The sequence below is a fragment of the Lacerta agilis genome, chromosome 9 (assembly GCF_009819535.1).
Source record: "Lacerta agilis isolate rLacAgi1 chromosome 9, rLacAgi1.pri, whole genome shotgun sequence".
Lineage (NCBI taxonomy): Eukaryota > Metazoa > Chordata > Lepidosauria > Squamata > Lacertidae > Lacerta > Lacerta agilis.
In genome coordinates this window covers 32,191,073-32,213,511 of record NC_046320.1, presented here as the reverse complement: position 1 = coordinate 32,213,511, position 22,439 = coordinate 32,191,073, and the positions used below count along the sequence as shown (strand labels likewise).

Below are 22,439 nucleotides of genomic sequence, written 5' to 3'. Positions count from 1 at the left end.
TAATACCCCCCCCCCAACGGCCTATGCTTAGGGGTTACAGAATGGCAACTGACTGCTGAAGAACAGGAAATGGGAGCTTCAGTCCGGTAATATTTTCTAAAGTTAAGTGAAACAAGCTGGAAGGGGAAAACTTATTAAAACCTTGAATCTTTTAGTTTTCATCTGTGCAGTTGCACATGTGAGACCTTAACCTTCTAGAATAGGCAACAGAGATAGTTGCCTGGCCCCAGCCTTCAGCATGCATGCTTGAAGTCAGGGGTGAGGACCTTACTGTTCCACCCCTTAACTGACTCCTGGAATGTCCCCACTATAGGGAAGTGCCAGAGAAAAGTTCTCTAGACACACCTATTGCAGGAAGGAAGAGGCCTTGTGAGCTTGGCCAGCTGCCATGAAGAATTATATAGAATATGATGGTCAGTACTAAGGTGGCTACAGTCACATACCTTGTAGAGAGCAGACAAACTGCTACAGCAGGCAATGTCTTAGAGAAACTAACATGGCTGTGGCAGCAGCCTCCAGAGGGTGACTGCCACCAGTAGTAATGACAGCAACAAGATGAAGTCAAGAGTCATGTAGCTGGCGACACACTGGTAAATTGGGGCTTAGCATATGCTATGAGAGGAGACCTGCTCCCATAAGGTCATCAAAATACAGGAGGATCTGTTCCAGCATGCTTATCTTGTGAACTCTTGACAACACAGGGGTGTCAAGAGGCAAATAAGGCAGCGACAGTGCCTGTCTGACAGACGCAACTTGCTGCCTACAAATGGCTTCCTGCCAATACCAGTCAGCGCAGAAAAGTGAAGGGGAAAGTAATTAAAGTCTGGCTCTAGACAACACAGAAAGTTTCATCTAATGCAAGCACAGTGATGCTGAAAAAAAGAAATGAGAAGAAAGTTGAACATGCAGCCTGGACTGGCAAAAAATATGCATAACCTAGCTTGATTCACTTATGAACTTTGTTCAGCTTAGGACCAAAACCTATAGACATACTTCAGACACCACAAATAATTTTATTCAACACCATAATTTGAACAAAGTCTCTTTATTTCAATTTCACACAAAACAGAAAGCCTATATTCAGATCTAACACGTAGTATCAAACGCAGAAGCTGAAGTGAAATTTTATTAGCAATCTTAATCTGGACACAAGACTTTCTTCAATGACCTCAGACAATAAGACTACAGTACTTCTTATGGCTATGTATTTTCATGATGCAGTACAGAAACTAATTCAGGCTACTTGTACTGTAACTTCTTATGTCAACCAGACATAAAGGTGGTAATTTAACCAGCTAAACTTTTAATTACCACCAAAATGGTCAACAAGACAATTTCACCATTTCAGACACCTGTTTGATTACTAAATAAAGCATGGTTAAAACCTCAAATTTAAAAGGAGAGAGTTAAGCACGTGCCCACTAAACTCAATAGGTCTTGGTTGGACAACACATTATTTTTATTTTAGGAATTAGCATTTGTTGGCATGGGATATTACGTTTTGCCATACATTCAGCATATAATTCATAATTTAAACGTATTTCTTAGATAAACTTTTTAAACCATATATATACCCCGCAAACACAATCTTCTTTTATTGCATTGACAAATACATACATTAGTTTAGGAAAGCTACTATAGAAATAATGTACAGCTTTATAAAAAAGATTCCAGGAACTTGGATTGTACAAACTCAAGATAAAAATATAGTCACGTTTTAGTATTTCCATTAGGTATAGGTATGCTCTATAAAATTTAAACCACTATTCCCCTATTCTTTTGTCAGTTCTAGAAACAAAAAAAATACACATGGTTTATACTTTTGATTCCATACAAAAAACTCAAAAGTTTATACTTTTGTACATAATTTGAAAATCACTCTCTTCACAGGGCACGTAAGAATATACAAAGCATCAGGTGCACAATTATAGATTCTCCAGGTCCCTGAATGACAGATGGACCACTTTACTCTAAGGAAGATGAGCATTGTGGGGAGCAGCAGGTGGAGGTGGTATTGGAGGTGGCGGTGGCGGTGGCAGGGACAGCAGTGAGAACAATGGGTCGTATGCATTCTGACTACACTCAGGCCACCCCCATGTTACAGATGGGGGAGGAGGTGGAAAATTTGCCTCGCTATTAACAGTTTCAAATGTCGGGGGAGGAAAAGAATACTGATGTCTCCTCAGGCTCTCCTGCCTCTGCTGCTGGCAAAAAGCTGAAGGCTTTGGCAATTCTGTAAAGTTAGAGTAATGCTGTGGAGACGTTCCATACTGCCTGAAGGAACGTGGGGAAGCAGACGAATGAGGAAATCTACTCCTTGCAAAGGTAGGATTGGGTTCTCTCCCAAAGTATCCATGTGAATAATCTGAAGGATATTGTCTTCTGGGCTGATAATGAACTCCGTTCCCATCTACAGAAAGAAATGAAAAAGCAATTATGGCATTTGGTAATTCAGGGTTATCCTGCGAACGTGGTATCATGGGGAACACAGACTGTCCCCTTCTCACCCCAGGCCAACTTTAAATGTGTTTTCATTTGTTTCAGTCCTTTAAATTTGTAAGCTGCCTTGGTTACCTTGGGAGAAAGGCAGTATATAAATGGCAATGAACGAATGAATGTCTGCTGCCACCCTGGGTTCATCTGGATAGAAGGCTGTGATAAAAATTCAATAAACATTTCAAGCTTCCGTAGCAGAATAAATGATATTTCCCCCCCTGCAATCCCACACTGTTAATCTATTCAGGATAAAGGCAATTATTGACACTGAAAGGTTCTCACGCGCAAGGGCTAAAATTTACAATTATGCTATATTCAAGTAATAATAGAGTAATCCATCTATGAAAGTGGGATTTTGAGCTTTTATACTTTAATTTGGTTTGAGGCCCAACATTAAAATTCCGTAATAGCATCTACTTACTGGAATCCTCTGGTTGTGGTCGGCACTTCTTTCTTCTTAAATTCTGAGATTTCTTCTGCTGTTTAGCTGCTCTCTCTTTCTCATCATCACTATAATCTAAAGCCTAGATCAAAATATTTACATAAGAAACTGGAAACTGAGCAGAAAATACCAATTGGTTCTTTTTACTGGCTATCAGCAGGCAATAACAGGTTATTTGATGCTCATTCATAAATATGACATTCTGGAATATGCTCTAAGCACCTTTACTACCACTGGAGAGTAGTAGTAGTAGCAGCAGCAGCTGGGGAAACCCAGCCAGATGGGCGGGGGATAAATAAATAAATACTTACAAGTGAAAAAATATAAGAAAGGACTATTTACATGGGATTCAAAGTACAAAATGATACAACTAGTTTTTTTATCTTTCCTAAATTTACTATTTACACTAAAGGAGAAGCAATCTGGAACTGGACCAAGAATCAATTTCACTGCAGAAATGCAAAATTAAAGCAGCATGATCTTCATGACATGTTACAGACCATGGGATTCTAACCTGCCTTTTACGAATATAATGTTAATGGAAATGGGCCTTTCCCCCTCTGCTCTGCAGTCCCTTGAAAAATCTGCCATTGGGAGTTCCCCCAGCTTGATCCTTGAGAATATTATAGGATATGTGGGGAGCTACAGTTGGAGGGGGCATTAAATTACTCCTTCATTAAGCTAATGAAGAAGCAGTTTAAATTCCAAGTCAAATTATCCTCTTTCTGAGGATGAACTAAAACCTTTTAAAGATTGAGAAACTACTTTGAAAAATCCAGCCTTCAGAATATTGATACATGGAGCTAAAGAACTCACACTGGTTCTCATAAAGAGCTAATGAAGATGCAGACAAGATATATGCAGCACTATCTCTTGTTGTTGTTCAGACAATTAAATGTTAAGATGCTCTCAGGGAAATTCATATTCTGTTGAACGACAGACACTGCTTAAGTGATTTTCTATGCATATAAATATCCCACAAGAATACTGCTCTTTAAGTAGTAACCACTTACAGACATTAAGGTATAAAATGAGTACACAAAAGGATGTACTTGCCTCGGGTGGTGGTTCTTCATCGTTTTTCCATGATGCGTCAGATCCTCTCTCTCTGCAAGATGAGACAAAGTGAAAGATCTATATACTGGCCATTATCTCTATACATGAGTTCCTGTTACCCTCAAGCAGGAGGAAAGAATAAAAAACCACAACTCATATACTACCTGCAGCCTCAGCCATTCAGAATCTGAACACTCAAAACAGCTTCCACTATGGATATCAATTTCACATAGGAAAACTCACCTGCATGTTATAATGTCTAATTCATCTTATGTATAAAACCACACATGGCAAAGAAATACATGGAACATACAGTATTGATTCCAGTCTGGGAACATCAGATTTAATTAAAAGTTTGCAAGAACTGTGATTCCTAAGACAACATTTGTCCTATGAGAGTTCTCTTGTCATGGGCGAGAGGAAAAGCCAGAAAACCAGTGAGAATTTTTCAAATTGCCGACTTCAATTCAATTGTGTGCCGCATTTGCCAGCAGCATGAGCCAGAAAGCAACAGTTCTAATCTTACCTCTGTGACAAATTTACCAAGTGGCCTTAGGCAAGTCACAGTTCATTCAGCTCCAAGTTCCTATCTTCAATACTGAGATAGGACTGCCAGTGAGCCCTAATACCACTCTCTAAACAGAAAGAGATTTTAACTGAAACTGACAGGGCCTGATCTAGTCCAAGCCCCAGCATAGTAGTTGCAGCAGATGATTTCATCATGGCTCAGAGCCTTATCCTGCCCCTTCTGTCTAACATGCAAGTTACTGAGGAGAGGGAAAGCAGAATGGAGATATAGATGCCCCAGATGAGCTTCTCAATACTTGCATTGATTCATCCATGCTTCCTCCACACTCCTGTGTGCGTGCATAAGGTTAAGACAGATTTTTAAAGAAACAGGACTTCTGGGTGCATGCATGCTGCATTTACTTAATGAGGCCTTCAGTTTAGAGAATAGCCTGTTGCCACAAATAAGGAGCAAACCCATTTCAACCTGATCTGATGAACATTTTGAATAAGGAACAGGGGTATCAACAGAGCAACATTTGAAGCAACTCAGGATAGATGCTTCCTCTATCCCAAACAACACCCTTCTGGGAGAGGATATAGCACATGATTTTAACTTCTGTTCAAAATCATTACAATTTTTAATCAGGAATCCTAAATCCAAAAGGCTAATTATGCTCAGGGATAGGTTTGGGATCATTTGAAGGCTACATTAAGTCTAGAATTAAAAAGCCTTCTGGGCAATATGAGTTGCGTATTTCCATACCAAATTTATAGCTAAAAATGAGGGAATCTTCAGGAGAACCAAGGTAAGCATCTCAGAGGATACTTACGCCTTTTAAACAGTTACAGGTAGATAGCTGTGTTGGTCTACTGTAGTCAAAACAAAATAAAAAATAAAAAATATTCCTTCCAGTAGCACTTTTGGTCTCTAAGGTGCTACTGGAAGGAATTTATTTATTTATTATTTTGTTTCGTCTTTTAAACAGAACATCTGCATACAAGTCTCATATTCATATATCAAGAATTGTAAGTATATGGACACTAATGGCTATCAAAGGTATTGTCTAAGCATTTTGGAATGCATCACCAAGGAGATCGAGTTCTAAATCTATTTAGCAAGACTTTCAAGGTGCACACATTTACATTTAAAAAAAACACTTACTGTTTTATTTTTTCTGGAAATATATACTGGGTGAAGCTTTCAACTGACGGAGCAAAATATACAGCCTCGTGCATTTTAATACCTTTCGATTCTATATGCTCAGGACTGTTAAACTGTAGCACATAAAAGGGATGTGACACAGGACCAAATACCTCAAAGACCTGCAAGACAAAAACCAACATTAGACATTCTATAATTTAGCATTCACCAACTTGATGCCCGCCCACATGTTTCATCAGCCCCAGCCAGCACAGCCATACTGGCTTGGGCTAATGATAGTAGCAATCCAAAACACATAGAGGGCACCAGCTTGGGGAACTGAAGCACCCAATATAAAATACTATGTTGTATCAAACAATGCAGCATTACTCAACTGCTCATAAGGCTTCTGTCAGAGGAACAAGGAAGGAAGCAGTTTTCAGTGAAACACCCCCTCCCCCTTTGCAAATGGTTGGGTGATTTGGGAAGAGTGCAGGGGGAGGGAGAGGGAATCCGTGAAAATTGCTTCTGTCCTGTTCTGCTAATGGCAGTCTTAAAATAAGATGGACATCACTGCTGAACACAACCCTGTAAGAATTCTCCTTCGGGCCCCATTGATTTTAGGCATGTTTGTTTGAATGCTCAAACAGAAAAGCCAAGTTCATTTGAATGTATGCAAGTAAGTGCAGCACAAGAGAGAAATAGGCCCTGCAACATACAATCTAAAACAAAGGAATGGGCTTTCAATCTATATTTTATCACTGGCTGAACCTATGCAACACGGCGAGTCATTTTTTCAAAATCATCTATTTGAAAGTATAGTTAAGTATCTTCAAGGTTACTGCCTATGTAAGGTAGCTTCGCAAAGTATTTGTACCTCTTTAGTTACAAACTAGCATGAGTTTGGCCAAACTGCGGGAGGCAGTGAAAGATAGGCGTGCCTGGCGTGCTCTGGTCCATGGGATCACGAAGAGTCAGACACGACTGAATGACTGAACTTTACTTTTAAAAATGTATTTCCCCAGAAATTCATTAGACGTGAATCAAAAATATGTAAAAACACATAATGAGCAGAATGCAGAAAGCCAAAAGGCGATTAGCGATGGGGAATCCTTTTGAGTCTGAGGGCCACATTCCCTTGTGGGTAGCCTTTGGCAGGCCAGGGCTGGGGAGGTCCAAGTGGTGGAGCCTGGGGAGAATCCCAAGGTCCAGATGGAGAGTTGCATTGAGCCCCCCAGGCCTGAGGTTCCCTATTCCTGCTTTAAAAAAATAATATATACAAGTCACGTGCAATTTGCTCACCTTTCCCATTGAATGCCGATCTTCTTTAAAAAGCACCGTATCTTCATTGACTGGAGGTAGCCCTTTCTGTGACTCTATTATAACTAAAAAGAAAGTATTATAAAGCTGACAACCTTTTCCAAAAGAAGGTTAAACAGCGCTAGTTTAAATCTCATGGCCCTGCTTCTACCTTCGTAACCCAAGTTTGAGGAACTACTTTAAACTACAATATTAATCTATAGCTGCACTGACAAATAAAGTTTGAGCCATGCATCATGTGAAAGCAGCATGTACACTGGCAAAGCAATGCCCCATTTGAAGGTATTCACACGATGAGCTTGTTGTGAGACCAAGTAGCATCCTCGGTACTCACTAAGCTCACTGTTTACAATTGCTTATTGCTACAAATCAGAAAGCTCTATTGTTTCTACAGATGGCAGTTAGGCATCAATCAACTTCTGCTAGAACTATCAGAATGATACACCTCTCCATAAGCTTGATATTCACTGTGATGGTATAATTAAAAGATGCAAAGATCAGTAGCTTCAAGAAAAGCACTGTGACGCTGCTGTAGAACTAATAGCAATGTAATGAATTGTGGATATTGTGGATAAACTGTTACCTTTCCTATTATATACTTTCTGACAAGCAGATTTCACGTTTAACATCCGAAGTGCATGAAACTATGTAAAAGAGTGTCAATTTCTAAAGAAGAAAGCTTCAAAGGAGGCAGGTGATTTGATATCATTTAATAAAAATGTAAATTACTCCCAATTACCCTGCAAAAATCTAATATTCATTGCTGCAGAAGCAAGAAAATGCTTCTGCAACACTTATTAACGGAAACCCATTTCCTGGCAAGGAAGTCATCCATTCTGAGACAGTATAATGATCAATTAAATATTCACACTCATCACTCCTTCACAAAAAAACTCCAGAGTACAATTAATGCAGCAATGACAGCCTGATCCCTACTAGGGCTATAAAGGTGAAGCAATAGAAAAATTAAAAAGCACACTCTTGTAACACGTTCTGGCTAACACCAGACTACACAGGGTGCAGACCAACAGAAATTAAAGGACCTAACTTAGTCAGGCTCATTAACGCAAATAGGTATACTTAGTAGCAACAGTGATCCTGTGAGTGTCCCTTAATGGCTTTGGTCTCTCTCTTCTCACCTCATCAGGTGTGAAAAAATATTGAACTACATAAAAACTTTTCTTTAAAGGCCTGAAGCTGTAAATCAAAACCTGTAACTTACTGTAATGAGTTGCAAGGCATTTTCCCACTTGTTTACATTATCAAAATATCTGTCCATATATGTGTTCTGTAATCTACTGGCATCCCATCTTGAAACTGTTCAGATCCGTAAGGATCAATATTTTTGTGCTTTGGTGCTGCTGATCTGTGATTTACAGCTTTGCAGTCTATCACTGTATGCTGTGACAGTGGTTTTCAGAGGACATTGTGTAAAAATAATCGGGGAGGGAGGGAGAGAGGGGATCGAGGTGCAGCAGCCACAGCACTCCCGAAATTTCAAATGTACCCCCAGGAAGAAAAAAAAGGTTGGAAAAACCTACGGTAAGTACAATGACCCATGTTTTGAACAGATGGAACTACTGAGTAGACTTTAACTCAAAAAGAAAGACATCACTTTAAAATGCATATTTTAGTGACTTAATCACAATAAGAACGCTCAGTTGTACTAGTCACATTATATTTCTGCATGCGTGTTTTCATACAATCCAGATTACATAGCTATCAGCACAATTTTAGGCTTGATTTAAATCGTTTGCATTTGACAGACAAAGCTATGATTCATGTTCTGTGTAGAAAATGTCCTTGAAAGACCCTGTCACTTTAAATCTGTTACCTATCTATTTGCTTTTAGAAAGGTAAGATTTGTTGCAAAAGTCTGTGCATATTTTTCTCAGACTCGTGTCCCACTCTGTTCAATGGGCAACTGAGTTTGTTCCTGGTATGAGCTTTCGTGTGCATGCACACTTCTTCGTATCTGAAGAAGTGTGAATGCACACGAAAGCTCATACCAGGAACAAACTCAGTTGGTCTCTAAGGTGCTACTAGAAAGAATTTTTGATTTTGTTTTGACTATGGCAGACCAACACGGCTACCCACCTGTATCTGTTCAATGGGGTTCACTTACAGATTCGCAGTCTTAGGAGAAATGCAGCTTGCTAGTGTCTGGCCCGTACCATTTCAGCAAACAATGAAAGGCAGCACGTAGACCAATAAATAGTAAAGGCACTAATTCTTTAAACGCAACAAACATAATACGAGACCAAAATGTACACTCTTGTAAATATGATACACAACACAAAAGTCTCTGAAAGTAATGTAAGTCTTTAAATAGCCAACAAGACAATATTCGTCAGCAAGACAAGTACCATTTCAAGCACGAAAAGAGGGGTAACGCTAAGGGGAGCAGAAGGCAGACCCGCAACACGAGTCAAAATATAGACAAGCATATTAAGCTCGACACTTTTCCTTCTTGAACAGCAAAAATACTTCTCTCTCTCTCCCCCCCCCCCAATTATGGCAGTTCATTCATACCATGCTGCTTCAAAACAAGCATGGCAACAACATGTTTTCAATTAATGTTTTTGTACATTATTTTGGATTCAGATGCATTTTTAAATGCTTTTAAGATGGTTTTTATTATTGTATTCTCTATGTTGTTCATCGCTGTTGGCTCCCACAGGAAGAACAGTACAGAAACATTTTTTTTTAAAAGAAACCATTTACCTCACATGCATGTCAATAGCTTTGCTTTCTCCGTATTTTAATTTTATGGGGTAAACTCAGGAGTTTTTGGAACAGCATTGCTAGAATCATGCAGCCTTCTCTGGCATGGACAATCTTATTTCCCTCTAGGTTTAATTGGAATAAGTAGATTTTTAATTTGTATAATACAATTTAATATATACAGCACCCTGCCTAAAGATACAGATTTTTGCAGCCAGCTCTGTGGTACTATGGTGTGTCCCTCTTCTCTTCCTCTCCAACTTTAGCTGCAATTCCAGAATTACCACCTTCAACTTAATGAAGAGTAGACAAATGCCCACAGAAAGTATGAAAAATATTGCCACCAATATAGAACTGAATCACTATGTGGACTATTCCTCAGAATTATCCTTTGCCAATGGAATCTTTGACACTGCAGTGTTCGTGGCGCTATTAAGAAACTCCCAATTATACAACCCAATACTAAAATATCACTACTAACTGAACACCAAGCACAAAACCACTACCTTTTCCAAAGCTTATTTTCTATTTACTTTGACATATTGCCATTGCTTTCTATGATACACATTCTACAAAGCTTTTTCTTCAGCCCTTCGTCTCAATGCACTGCAGTTTATCACTGTCCAAGTGGCTCAATTGGTGCCCCCAGACAACCTTCCACATAACACATGTTTTAGCATTGGCAACTAGAAGAAAAGTTAGGAATTCTCAAGACAAAATAATCTTATTGGCAAGGGTGTCCTGCTGAAACAAGGAGAGAGCCTAGTGAGGAAGAAAAGGAGGCAGAAGAGTCAAAATGAGAATTTGGCAAGGTCTAGGTTTTAGTTATATGTGATGCCATAATAGTCACAGAGATGAAAGGCAGAAGACACATTTTGGAGGGACAAAGGAAGCATAAGAAGAAATTGCAGAGTGAATTTTGATGGAAGCCTGAGGGGGGGGGATCAGTGTTGGCTTTACGTATAAGCTAAACAAGCTATAGCTTAGGGCCCCACTCTCTTGGGAGGCCCCCCAAAAAAATAAAGGGGAAAAAACTGGATGTACATTTCCAAAATGTAATATAAAAAATAAAATACATACATACATACATACAACAGTGTTTTGTGTTGTGTATGGACCTATTAGGTCCATAAATTACGAAATAGCATATATTCAACACAAAAAACTGCAACAATTTGTTGTTGACAAAGGACAGCTGGACATATAAAGGGCCCCATTACATTCAGTAGCTTAGGGCCTCATCAAACCTAAATCCAACCCTGAGCGGGATGCACAGCTGCATGCATGCATGAATTAAATACAGGTTTTGGGTAGATATGCATGAAGCCAGGAGGCAAAACAAAAGTACGCATTCTATTTAGAAGTTCTGACTATCCCTTGACACTAAACTATACTATACACTTGGCATCTACACACTAAGGAATATGGTATCACACCCCTCTGTCAACTAATACACTATGAACTATGAAGGAGAACAATTATTAAAAAGGCATGCACACACACAAACATTCGCTTACCTAGGTGCTCAATGATGCTGGAAACTTTTCCAAAAGGCATAAGTTCAACCGATTCAGGCAGAATTATGGTAAAATCTTCAACAGGAAGTGGCTCCTGCTGGATAATTTTCAGAATTAATTTTCATAATAAAATATTAATCCTACTGCTGCCCACCCTAGATAATCTCTTTGTAGTTGTCTGGCCAAGGATCTATATATAACTGCAGACCTAAAATCCACAATCAGTTAACCTTATTATTATTTATTAAATTTATAAACCACGCTCCATCCAAGGATCACAGGGGAGTTTACGTATTAAAACACAAAAATAACATAATAGCAAACAAAACAATGTTGTTGTTGTTCAGTCGTTCAGTCATGTCCGACTCTTCGTGACCCCAGGCACCCCTATCCTGCACTGCCTCCCCCTTTAAAAGACCATAGATTGTTTAAGCAGCCTGGGAGGAGAGGAATGTTTTCATCTGGCACCTGAAGATATGTAATGAAGATGCCAAGTGACCCTCCCTGGAGCTTCCTTTGGTCAAAACATCTAATTTTAGCAAACTCTGCATGTTTGGATGCATGGTGCCCAAGGAAAGGCAAGCCTAGTACAATGGGAACTCCTCTCGCTATCTTCCCTACAAATCACCAAAAGTGACGAAGGATGTGCATGTCTGGTGTCTTCATGCCTCCTGAGTTCTCATTAACTAGGGAAGGCAGCATGGGTGCCTAAAAGGAAGCAAGCAGCCTGTTATTTGCTTCTCTTGACCCTTGGGCTGGGGGTGGAGATGGAGACAGTAATCGCAGCACATCTTGGTCCTTGGTACACAGGCTCCAGCTGATGCAAAAAGCTGTAGTTGGATTGTTGATGGCGACAGACTATTGCCGGTACAAAACCTCAAAAGTCTTCAGTGGCTGCCTAAACACTACTGGGCCAGGTTCAAGGTTTTGTAATAATTTACCATTCGGGCCCAGTATTCTTCAAGGGCAGCCTAATTCCTTATATCCCTGCCCTATCAGTGAGATCTCCAGGAGTCACTGTTAAGTGTTCCCCATGGCTCAGAGGTACAGACCATAACCACCAAGAGCCCTCTCCCTAATGAGTGCATACTGCAGATGTTTTTACTGAAGTTTTACTGAAGTTTATAGTTGCTGTGTTGAGGGGTTGTTTTTTTTAAGGAGCAAAAAAAGACACTGTACACAAAGAGAAAGACAAACATTAACAAAACAATACTTATTATTATTAACTTGTTTTCTTGATTTTACAGTTTTAATTTTGGAGGTATTGTATCTTAGAAAACTGCTTAGCAACTATTGCAGCCATGCAGTGTATAAATTGTTCAAATAAAAACAATAATAAACAAAACACTTGTGTTGGCACTAGATAACTTTAAGCTTGGACCAGAAAGATGATAAAGTGGGACTCAAAAGTATCCCTTGCAATGCTTTAACAGACCAAGGGGAAGGGCCCCTTTGCTCTAAGCAATTTTTTTAGTAGTAGGAAATATATGTAGTAGAATTCTTATGTTCAGCAACTAGCGGAAGCTACAGACCAACTGGAAGAATCATAGAATTGTAGTGTTGGAAGAGACCCGAAGGGTCTTTTACTGCAACCCTTGCAGTGCAGGAATCTTTTGCCCAACGTGGGGATCAAATCCAGGACACGAAGATTAAGATGCTTATGCTCTACCAACTGAGCTATCCAGCTTTAGTTCTCCCCATACTGAACATGGAAATGTGGTTGATGGCAGAATTAGGTATTGCAAGCAACAAACAAGTCTCAATGTTTCTTCCCTTGTACTAATGCGACTAAGGGAAGAAGCACTTGAGCCTTCCACTCACTGATTCTCCCCTGCAATTCAAAACTGAGAAGTGATAACCCTGGCCTGACATTTGCAGCAAAGAGTCATCCAACACAGGAAGGTTTAAAGCAGCCCTCCTTCCCACATTCCCGTTTATCGGGGGGGGGGGATTTCAGAGCATTCCTTTCCAAGACAATGTCTAATTCTGCCCTATAAAAGCACTACAGGGTAAGATTCTCAGATAAACTATCCAACTATATGTAGATGAGGATAGTCTACATATAAATCAACATACTTACTTCACATGATTCACCCTTCTTTCTATTAGGGCAGGAGTTATTTTCAGTCTTAGATTGCTGGTCATCATCTTCAGACAGCATTGGAAGACAGGAAGAAGAGGAGACAGAAGATGAACTGTCTGTAGATGAACTGTCTGTATCACTGCACAAAAGTTAAATTTTATTTTTATTCTTCAGAATATCTCCTGCCACATTTTATTTATAGAAAAATCTTAAAAGAAGAAATTGTTGTTCATATAGTAGCAAAAGAAGCCTATGGGTTGCATCCAACTATGTCACTCAACTGATTGTAAGGTTTCAATCAGCAGAATGGGGGGGGAAGTAATTTCCAGTGGTTTCCCTCTCTTGCTTGGAACCCCCCGCCCCCCCAAAAAACCCTGGTCTGAAGGATTCCCCAACCCTCTAGAGCACATTTTGGGAAGGAAGCAATAGAATCCTTCCTGTCAGCTGAGAAACACCACTGGACACAATTCTGGATTGGTAAATGCTGTTATGATCACAAAATTTTGCAGGGCCAAAGCTCTGGTTCACTTGGTAGCCTGCCATCAAGGCATGAATGAGATGCAATTCTGAGCTTTAGCTGGACTCTGCAGAATGATCTGCAGAGGAGGGAGCAGGAAAGGGGGCAGGATTGGAAAGTGTCAAAACTATTGTTTGCTGAGCCTCTCCAAGCAAAAGGCTCTTAGAGAGCCCACAACTTATTCAGACTCTGGCCAGTATCAATGTTCTTCCCCACAAGAACAGACATTTAAAAAGTTCAAAAACATAACACAGTTGAGCTGAGCACTATGCTGGTGCTCCAAAAGATATTCTGCAATTTCTACCTGAATCTAAACTTAGGTGTAAACATGTGAATAAATCATGTTTCTTAAAGCAATGACAGCCTCCACTGTTGTCTTCAATTCTCCCAAGATGCATATGCCCTGGTTGAGGACCAAGACCCCTGGAACCCCATGCACAGCTCAGCAGCGATTTTGGATGGCCTACATTTCTGTACTGTTGATGCCTGCACAAAATCTTCATAGTCAGCAGGTTGGCAGAGAACCAGTATTCCCAGTGAGAGAACTACAAAGCTTTGCAAGCCCTTAGTGCCACTTTCTTACTTGAAGTATTGTGCTAAACAAAACAAAACAAAATCCAAGTAAATTAATTCTCATCACTAATATGCCAACAGAATTTAGCTTTCACGGTATATTAATATTCACCTTTTTAACAGCACGCAGAGCTCTGGTCATGACAAGACTAGGTCTGTTCAAGCATTCAGGTACCTACAACCATTTATTATTTACTGGATTTCTGCAAGACCTTTTTCTCCAAGGAGCTCAAAGTTTGCCCTCTCCTCATTTAATCCGCACAACAAAAGTGTGAAGCCGGTTAGTTAGGCTGAGAGGAAGTGGCTAGAGGCATAGGCAACCTTCGGCTCTCCAGATGTTTTGGCCTACAACTCCCATGATCCCTAGCTAACAGGACCAGTGGTCAGGGATGATGGGAATTGTAGTCCGAAACATCTGGAGAGCCGAAGGTTGCTGACCCCTGGAGCCGCTAGACCAAGGCCACCCAGTGAGCTTCATGGGCCAAGTGGGCTTTGGTCTCCAAGGTCCTAGTGACCTAGTCAGACACTGTAACCACTAAACCACACTGGTGTAGCACTGATAAATGGGCCCAATAATTATACATACATCTGGTTCTGTTACTTATCACTTAACTAGCAGTTTCCTAGGCTTCCCATAGGCAACTGTGATGAAGAATCCTGGGCTTTAAAGGCCACTGGCCTGATCCTGCAGACATTGTTCTTATCAATATGTCTGGGCATAAACAAGTTTATTGCAAGATCTAGTTAAAATACAGGGCATTTTTAAGTGTTGGTAGTCTGTTCCATCATTTTTAACTACTTCGAACTCCGTTTAGATTTGTTTTAATATTAACTTAATCACTGCTGCCGCATACTGCCCTAGCATATGTAAGGATAGGCGTCAGTTTTAAAATATGTTAAGAAAGAAAAATCTCTCGCTTTTTATACAGCTGGTGACAAGCAAAACTGGAAGGTAGCACAAAATAAATCTGACTCTATAGAGCTGCACGCGACTTTTTTCCTGCTACACAACCGGCAATCCATCAAAGCAGAAACAAAGCCAGGCAAGGTCCTTTTCCAGGGTCTAACTTTCCCCAAGTGCTTTTCGCCAGTCTCGCGGCCATTAAAAGGTTATGCGCAGCTAGGTGGCAACCCGAGCAGTACAAATACCCGCTTTCCTCTCCTACTTCCCCGGGAAGTTCGAAAGTGCAAGATTCCAGCCGGGCGGATTTCCTGCCACGCTTTGCGGAATTACTCACCTGTCGGAATCCGAGGAGCCTTCCATCGCCGGCGAGTCCTGCCCGATCCCTAGCGGCGCCGGCCTCGATTCCTCCGCGACATCTTGGGGGTCGCCTTTAAAATCCGGAAGGGAAGAGCGGGGGCTTCTCAAATCGGGGGGCGGCGGCGGCGGCGGTTTCTCCTCCTCCCTTCCCTCGCCGGGGAGGGGCGTCTCGTCTGCCGGTGCAGCATGTGCATCGGGGTCGCGGCGAGGTCCCCCGCCCGGCTCGCCTCCCTCTCCGGTGTTGAAACTGAGCCGCGGGTCGCCGACGGAGGAGGACGACGACGACGAACCATTTCCCAGCGGAGGCAGCTCCCCTTCCGCCGCGCCGGACGGCTGCAGCAGGCCGTGACAAGGGCCGGGCTGCGGGGCTCCTCCTTCCACGCCGCCTCCATGAGGGCCGGCCTCCTCGGGAAGCCGCGTCGGAGCCTCGGAAGCTTCCGTGGCTCCCTTCTCGCCCTCCTTCACGGCAAGGGCCGGCGGGCAGGTCCCGGCCGAGCTTCCCTCGGCACCGCCAGCCACGCTCAGCAGCTGCAGCCGCTGCGTCACTCGGCAGCCCGCGAGGCCGGAGTCCCCGTAGTCCCGCGAAGCCGGGAGCTCGTCCATCTGCGCGCCTTCTCTCCGCGCGTAATTACGCACAGCTGCCCTGGCAACAACGGCGGGAGCTGCGACGCGCGCGCGCGCCGAATACGCTGCTTCCGGCCTCGTTCGTTCTCCACATGGGAGGAAGAGCTTCGCGCATGCGGGGACCTGGGGACTCCCGGCGCCAGATGCCCGTGTGTGCGCAGGCGCCTTTTGCCTAACAGGCGAGCAGTTAGAATTCAGTCTTTCGCCCAACGTGGGGCTTGAGCGCACAATCTTGAGTCTCATGCTCTACCGACAGCCAACCCAGAAATAGTAAGGTTGCCCTAGAGCCCCCATAACAAAATGACTGAAAAACCTTCATCAGGCCAACCAAAATGTAGTGTGCTGTCTTTGTGGTGGTGGTAGTGAAGGTGTGGCATGTTAAAAACAAACTTTTAAGAAACTTTTTTATTAGACCAGCTGAAACGCCTGTACAGCCTTTTGACTTCTCTCAGGAAGGTTCAGCCTAGATGGCAAACCCGAGTCCGTGGCTTCACCATCAGCCACATAGAATCAGGCCCTTGCAGAGCCAGGCAGAGGCCCTGGCCAGGTAGGTAATGTGCCCCCCCCTCTTTTTTTACCCTGGGAGTTTCAAGGCTTGAACCATATCTGCATATAAAGACAAAATGGAAAATATAGATATACAATAGTGCTTTTTAAAAATACATAGGGAAAAGGATTATTTTAAGTATTTACATTTAAATAATGGTGAGCGATTGTGAATATGCTGACCGAGGCCCCCTTTGGAATTGGAGGCCCGGGCCAAGTGGCACATATGACCCCCCCCCCTCTGTTTGGGCCTGCATAGAATAGTAGAGTTGGAAAGGTACCACAATGGTCACTTACTCCAACCCCCTACAATGCAGGATTTTGCCCAACATGGGGCTCGAACCCATGACGCTGAGGTTATGAGTCCTGTGCTTTATAGCAGAGCTTTCCAAACCTTTCATGTTGGTGACACGCTTTTTAGACATCTGTCATTTCGCGACACAGTAATACAGCTTTACTAGCAAACCAAAGGTTAAACGAACACCTTTCCAGCCCCGGGAGGAGCATAGGAAGAATTCGCACAAAACATCTACACTGCAGCCGACACACTAACACGTCACGACACACAGTTTGTAAAGCTCTGATTTACGGTTTGAGCTATCCACCATCTGTGTGAATCAGGATTCTCTCTGGCCACACCCCCTCTCTCCAGGCCACACCCCACACTGGCTTTGCTTCAAACTCCTTGAGTGTTGTTGCATGGCTGGAATGTGTGGTTGAACTCTGATAATGTCTCTTGCTTGCCTAGATAGAAGGGTGTCTGTGTGCGCGTGTGAGTGTGACTGTAGAAACTAGCCTACTATACAAAGGTAAAATTTACATTTGTTCCTTTACCCACTTTTGCCTCTTGCCCCACCCACCATTGTCCAGATAGCAATGTAGCCCTAAGTCTGAAAAAAGTTCCCCCAGTTCTTGCTTTGTCATCTTACCTGACATTTTGGGGGGAAATTATAAATTTATATTTATTTACATTCATACATCTAAGCTGCATTTCTGCCCATTGAAGTTGCTACTAAAGGTAACAATGAATAAAAATGCATCATAAAAGAGAATAAACCTGCAGGCACAATTAGCAGAAAACCAGTATTTCAAACAAAAATGAAAAAGAAAGCTGGAAACAAACCTTTCAAAGGCCTGGTGAGATAAAACAACAGTCTTTAACAGCACATCAGAAGGCATTTAGTGTGAGGAACCTAGGAGAATGCAGGAGCAGGGATTTTCACAAAATTGTAATAATAATCTTGTTCTTATTAACAATAATGTTTAACTGGTAATTACATTTTTCATCTGCGCCTTACGTTTCTTGAAAAGCTTTATCCTCCCCACCTTGAGGGCAGTAGCATGGTGGCAAATTCAGAAGTGCAGGGTCCCTTCATGATCGTCACAGCCATGCCCCTTCTAAGATTATACAACTTTCTAAGAATAATGTTATGGGGAGCAGGGAGAGAGTAGGAAGTATGCTGAGAGCATTCTAACCCCTGGATCAAGCAAATGTTGAAATATAAGCCAGGCTAGCTTCCTGATGAGGCAATTGCCTGGGTGATGGGCCATTAAGGGGAACAAAGGAAATGGACTCTGTACAAGATGGCAAATGGATGGAAAAGCATCAAGCTGGAGAGGGTGAGAGAGAGATGTTTGGTTTTTGTTGGAATCCAAGGCTGAGACTAATGGGAGAAACAAGACTCTTTGGGAGTGTTGATGCTGAGGTGACAGGAAGTTTGGTGCTGTGTTTGTACAATGGTGGGAGCACCAGATTGGCTCTGCCAGTGTGCCCACACAAGACTGGCCTCCCCATTGCCTCACCCCTCTCCCAGGAAAAGCTAGCACAGCACCAAATCTCCCCTCCAGCTATGCCTGGCTCTTTGTCAATTCTGTGGGTGATGGGGCATGGATGTTCTTAACTGGTAGAGTAACTTGCACCCCACAAGAAGAGAGTGAGTTTGGGTGGGGGCTCTTGAGGGGGGGATGCCTTATGTCTCCACTACAGAGGCTGTTCGAAATTAAAGCTTGGCTTCCTTATATGTGTTTTCATGCAAAATCAGGCTTATGTAGCTTGACTTTCCATTTAACCAGGGAAGGGTGGGAATGGCTAAATAATAGATTCTTAATGTTTTCCACAATTGGTTGGATCTGCTGTGCAATACTGAGTGCTACTGTATATGCAAATAGGCCCTTTTTATGGAAAAGTTAAATTAAGAAAAACACTTTCAACAATTACAGTATCTACAGTTGGGCAAATATACAGCTGTTGCTTATTTATTCTTCAGCTATTTCACTCTCTAATTTCCTTCACCAGGATAAATAATTTTATCATATTTCAAAATTTGTTTGCTTAATAGATTTCTTATTTAAATATTTACTGTGCTTCATAATAATATTTCAGCGCTTCATCACTTATTTTAATCAACCGTATCCACGTTGTTACTTTTCTGCACAAATAAGGGTACTGTACTAGAGAAATACATTATTTGTCTTGATAACGCAAGCTATACTTTTTTATTTAAAAAAAGCATAAAGAGGAATCCTTTTCTTCATTGCTGCAGTGGGTTATGACAGAGGAGGAGATGTCCATCTACTGGCTGCCTCTGGTGGCCCCTATGCATAGGGGCCACTTTGAAGGCCCCAACTGCAACCGCAAAGAACATGGAGTTCCTACCAGTGGAAGCAAGCATATGGCTTTGAAAGGGGGTGTTAGGGGGTGGGAGAGGAGCAGGGGTGTCCGCAAATCTTCTGGAACCAAAGCTGCTCCATTCTTCTCAGCTATGCCAGCTCAGAGCATCTCTCAATCAATGGGTTGCGTCTGACTAAGTCATATTCAGAGTAGATCCATTGAAATCGGTTGGGTTGTTAGTCATGTCCATTGATTTCAATTGGTCTGTTATGATTTTGACTTGGTCATAATGCTGCAGTCCTTCACGTATGTACTCCCAGGCAGAAGTGGCTCACCAGATGGGATGGAGTCACTCCACTAGCTTCCAGGCAGGTGGGTCACTGTTGCTTACTGGGAGGGAAATAATTGTTTCCTTTCATAGAATCACAGAAGTATAGAGTTGAAAGGGATCCCAAGGGTCATCTAGTTCAACCTCCTGCAATGCAGGAATCTCAGCTAAAGCATCCATGACAGATGGCTGTCGAACCTCTGCTTAAAAACCTCCAAGGAAGGAGAGTCTACAACCTCCCGAAGGAGGTGGTTTCACTGTCGAACAGCTCTTATTGTCAGAAAATTCTTGCTGGTGTTTAGTTGGGATTTCCTTTCTTGCAACTTGAAGCCATTGGTTCGAGTCCTACCCTACAGAGCAGGAGAAAACAAGCTTGTTCCCTCTTCCATGTGACAGCCCATGAGATATCTCCTGTCAGTCTCCTCTTTTCCTGGCTAAACATACCCAGCTCCTTCAACTGTTCCTCACAAGGCTCATGAGGCTTTATTTTAACGAGTTCAGTAACTATGACAACTGAGTGTAGTACCTCTGGAATATGGAATTCTCTCACCTGTGACTGAAAGGTGTTTGCATGTGTAAAAATTCAAAGGCCGCTTAGAAAGAGATGCTCAGTCTGAGACTGCACTCTTCTTGTGCACGCTTATCAGGAGTGAAATCAGTGATATTTACTCCTGGGTAAACAATAACGAGTGGAGTCTGGCTTTGTTTTCTGTTCCCTTGACAACCAGGATTGTTACATAAATTCAAGAAATGTCTGACGGTGGCTGGAAAAAATATTGCTATTCTTAAAACTGTTTTCCATATTACTCACCTAATGAACACATACAGTAGATTGCTTAGATGTTTTATTACAGTCGAGCAGTATATAAATTTCCTTCCTATGTGCATGTAGGAAGCTGATATTTGCAGGAAGTCAGAGTGGGTGGGGGGAGAAAAGCAGAAGAGAAGACCAGTTCCACAACACCAGTGTCCATGACATAGGAGTGAGAAAGGATGGACAATGACAGGTGGAAAGTGATGGTCTAAACAACAGAAGAAGTCTGAGTAAAGCAGGAAGGAAGGCAGAGAACTGAGAAGGAAATTGAACTTTTAAGCAATGGCGGAGGTTAGACCTTCATACAATGAAATATTGGAGGCTCAAATCCTTGTAGAGAAACTGAGAAGGAAACAATGGTGGCGAAGTTTTGAGTAGCGTGACACTGAGGAAAGAGTGGCAGCTTAAAACAAGATTTGAGCATAGTGAGAAGGGAGTTGAGAAAGGTTCTGTTGTGTTATCTTTTTGGTGTTTGTTTCTGTATTGTACCCATCTCTACTATTTCTCCTTGTTAAAACTGGTGTGTGTGTGTGTGTGTGTGTGTGTGTGTGTGTGTTTAAAAACAACATATCAGTTTTCTTCCATATAAGTAATTTCACATCCCTATATATTAGGTTTCAAAACCAGAATTTATGCATAGTTGGATAGTGAGATACCTCTCCCAAGGCAGAACCTGCTTCAACATATGCAAGCCAAAAATCAGTGGAGGGAGGATTAGTTAATCACTTTATCAATTGGACCTCATAAACTCATGAAGACAATGTTTCCTTTCCCTAAGTCACAACCTAAATAATAATCCAGTAATAACTCATTCTGAAGCTGACCGGACAAGGGTTACAGCTCAGTGTCGAGCCTACCAAGTGGCGATAGTGGCGACGAAAAAGACTTTCTTCACCGCCTCTATTGCAACTGCAGAAAACAGCAGCAGGAGACTCTTTCAGGTGGTTCACAATTTAGCGGAACCACCTGACAGGACTCTAACACTCTCCCGCCCCAGCCCTGCTCCCACGGTGAAGTCTACCTCCAAATCTGAGTGGCTTTATTTGCAAAATCATTGCAGGAGATCATGTGGCCTGTATTTTAAAATTTTGTTGGAAGCCGCGAAGAGTTATTATTATTACTCCTAATCTGGTGCATTCTGACATGTGCACAATGGATCCCTTCTTCTGCAGCTCATCCAACACAACTGTCCTTCACTAAAGCCTCTGGACCACACCACTGACTATTTATTTTTACCAAAATATTAAGCAAGAAAACATATGCTTGTGACGTGCAGATTTATGCTGACGTAACTGATTAGATTATAGATTTTGTTAACTGCATTGCAGACCTAGTGATCAAAAGCAAAGTTGGAATTGAAAGACAGCCTCTTTCATAAACACTATATATGTAACGTGTACATTACATACACCTACACAAACCTACACATGAGGTTTATCATCCAGTCACTTTATAACCCTTCTTACTCACCAGTAACATTAACTGTGCCTCTAACCACCCTAGTGTGATTTTATTCCCAGATGTTTGTCAATAAGTCTATGTAAAGGTTAATTACTAAATTACTTTTCAGTGCCCTCGATAGAGAGAAGAACAAGTAAATAATCACAGCTGTGTCAAGATGGATGACAGAAAAGGACGGCAGTGAGATTACTTCTCATATTTGGAGACAGCATCTGCAGCAAATAAAGCCTGCTTTCCCCTTGTATAACCTTTTGGAGCATGAGAAGGGCTTCTGTATCTTTGTCACTAATTCATTTGAAGGAGGACAGTAGAGCTTATGTGGACAGCCACAGAAGTTAGTTCTTACTCTTCTAAATGTATGAATATATATATATATTTCCAGCTGGTAAACTAAAATTGGGAAGCAGCGATATCT

The 22,439-nt window shown here is 41.9% G+C and overlaps 1 protein-coding gene across 3 annotated transcripts; it reads right to left on the bottom strand.

The window, feature by feature from the left end:
• Positions 1-1,437: 1,437 nt before the first annotated feature.
• NAF1 (nuclear assembly factor 1 ribonucleoprotein) lies at positions 1,438-16,383 on the bottom strand. 3 transcript variants are annotated; one of them, XM_033160200.1, is made up of 8 exons: positions 15,618-16,381; positions 13,287-13,428; positions 11,207-11,300; positions 6,948-7,030; positions 5,667-5,827; positions 3,995-4,046; positions 2,918-3,020; positions 1,438-2,410 (listed from the first exon to the last, which is right to left on the bottom strand). In XM_033160200.1, exons 1-8 carry the CDS (start codon positions 16,241-16,243, stop codon positions 1,971-1,973), a joined length of 1,701 nt encoding a protein of 566 aa, XP_033016091.1. In that variant the 5' UTR covers positions 16,244-16,381; the 3' UTR covers positions 1,438-1,970. The 3 variants fall into 3 exon arrangements, with proteins under 3 accessions (XP_033016091.1, XP_033016090.1, XP_033016092.1); XM_033160199.1 differs by having other exon boundaries at positions 11,207-11,303; positions 15,618-16,380; XM_033160201.1 differs by having other exon boundaries at positions 2,182-2,410; positions 2,914-3,020; positions 11,207-11,303; positions 15,618-16,383.
• Positions 16,384-22,439: the final 6,056 nt, after the last annotated feature.

Excerpts from the sequence above, each read along its gene's own strand:
- NAF1 (XM_033160199.1), bottom strand. The coding sequence starts at position 16,243 with ATGGACGAGCTCCCGGCTTCGCGGGACTACGGGGACTCCGGCCTCGCG. Across the intron at positions 4,047-5,666 it reads TTTCCAGAAAAAATAAAACA|AGAGAGAGGATCTGACGCAT; the intron begins GTAAGTGTTTTT and ends CTCATCTTGCAG. Across the intron at positions 2,411-2,917 it reads ACCACAACCAGAGGATTCCA|ATGGGAACGGAGTTCATTAT; the intron begins GTAAGTAGATGC and ends TTCTTTCTGTAG.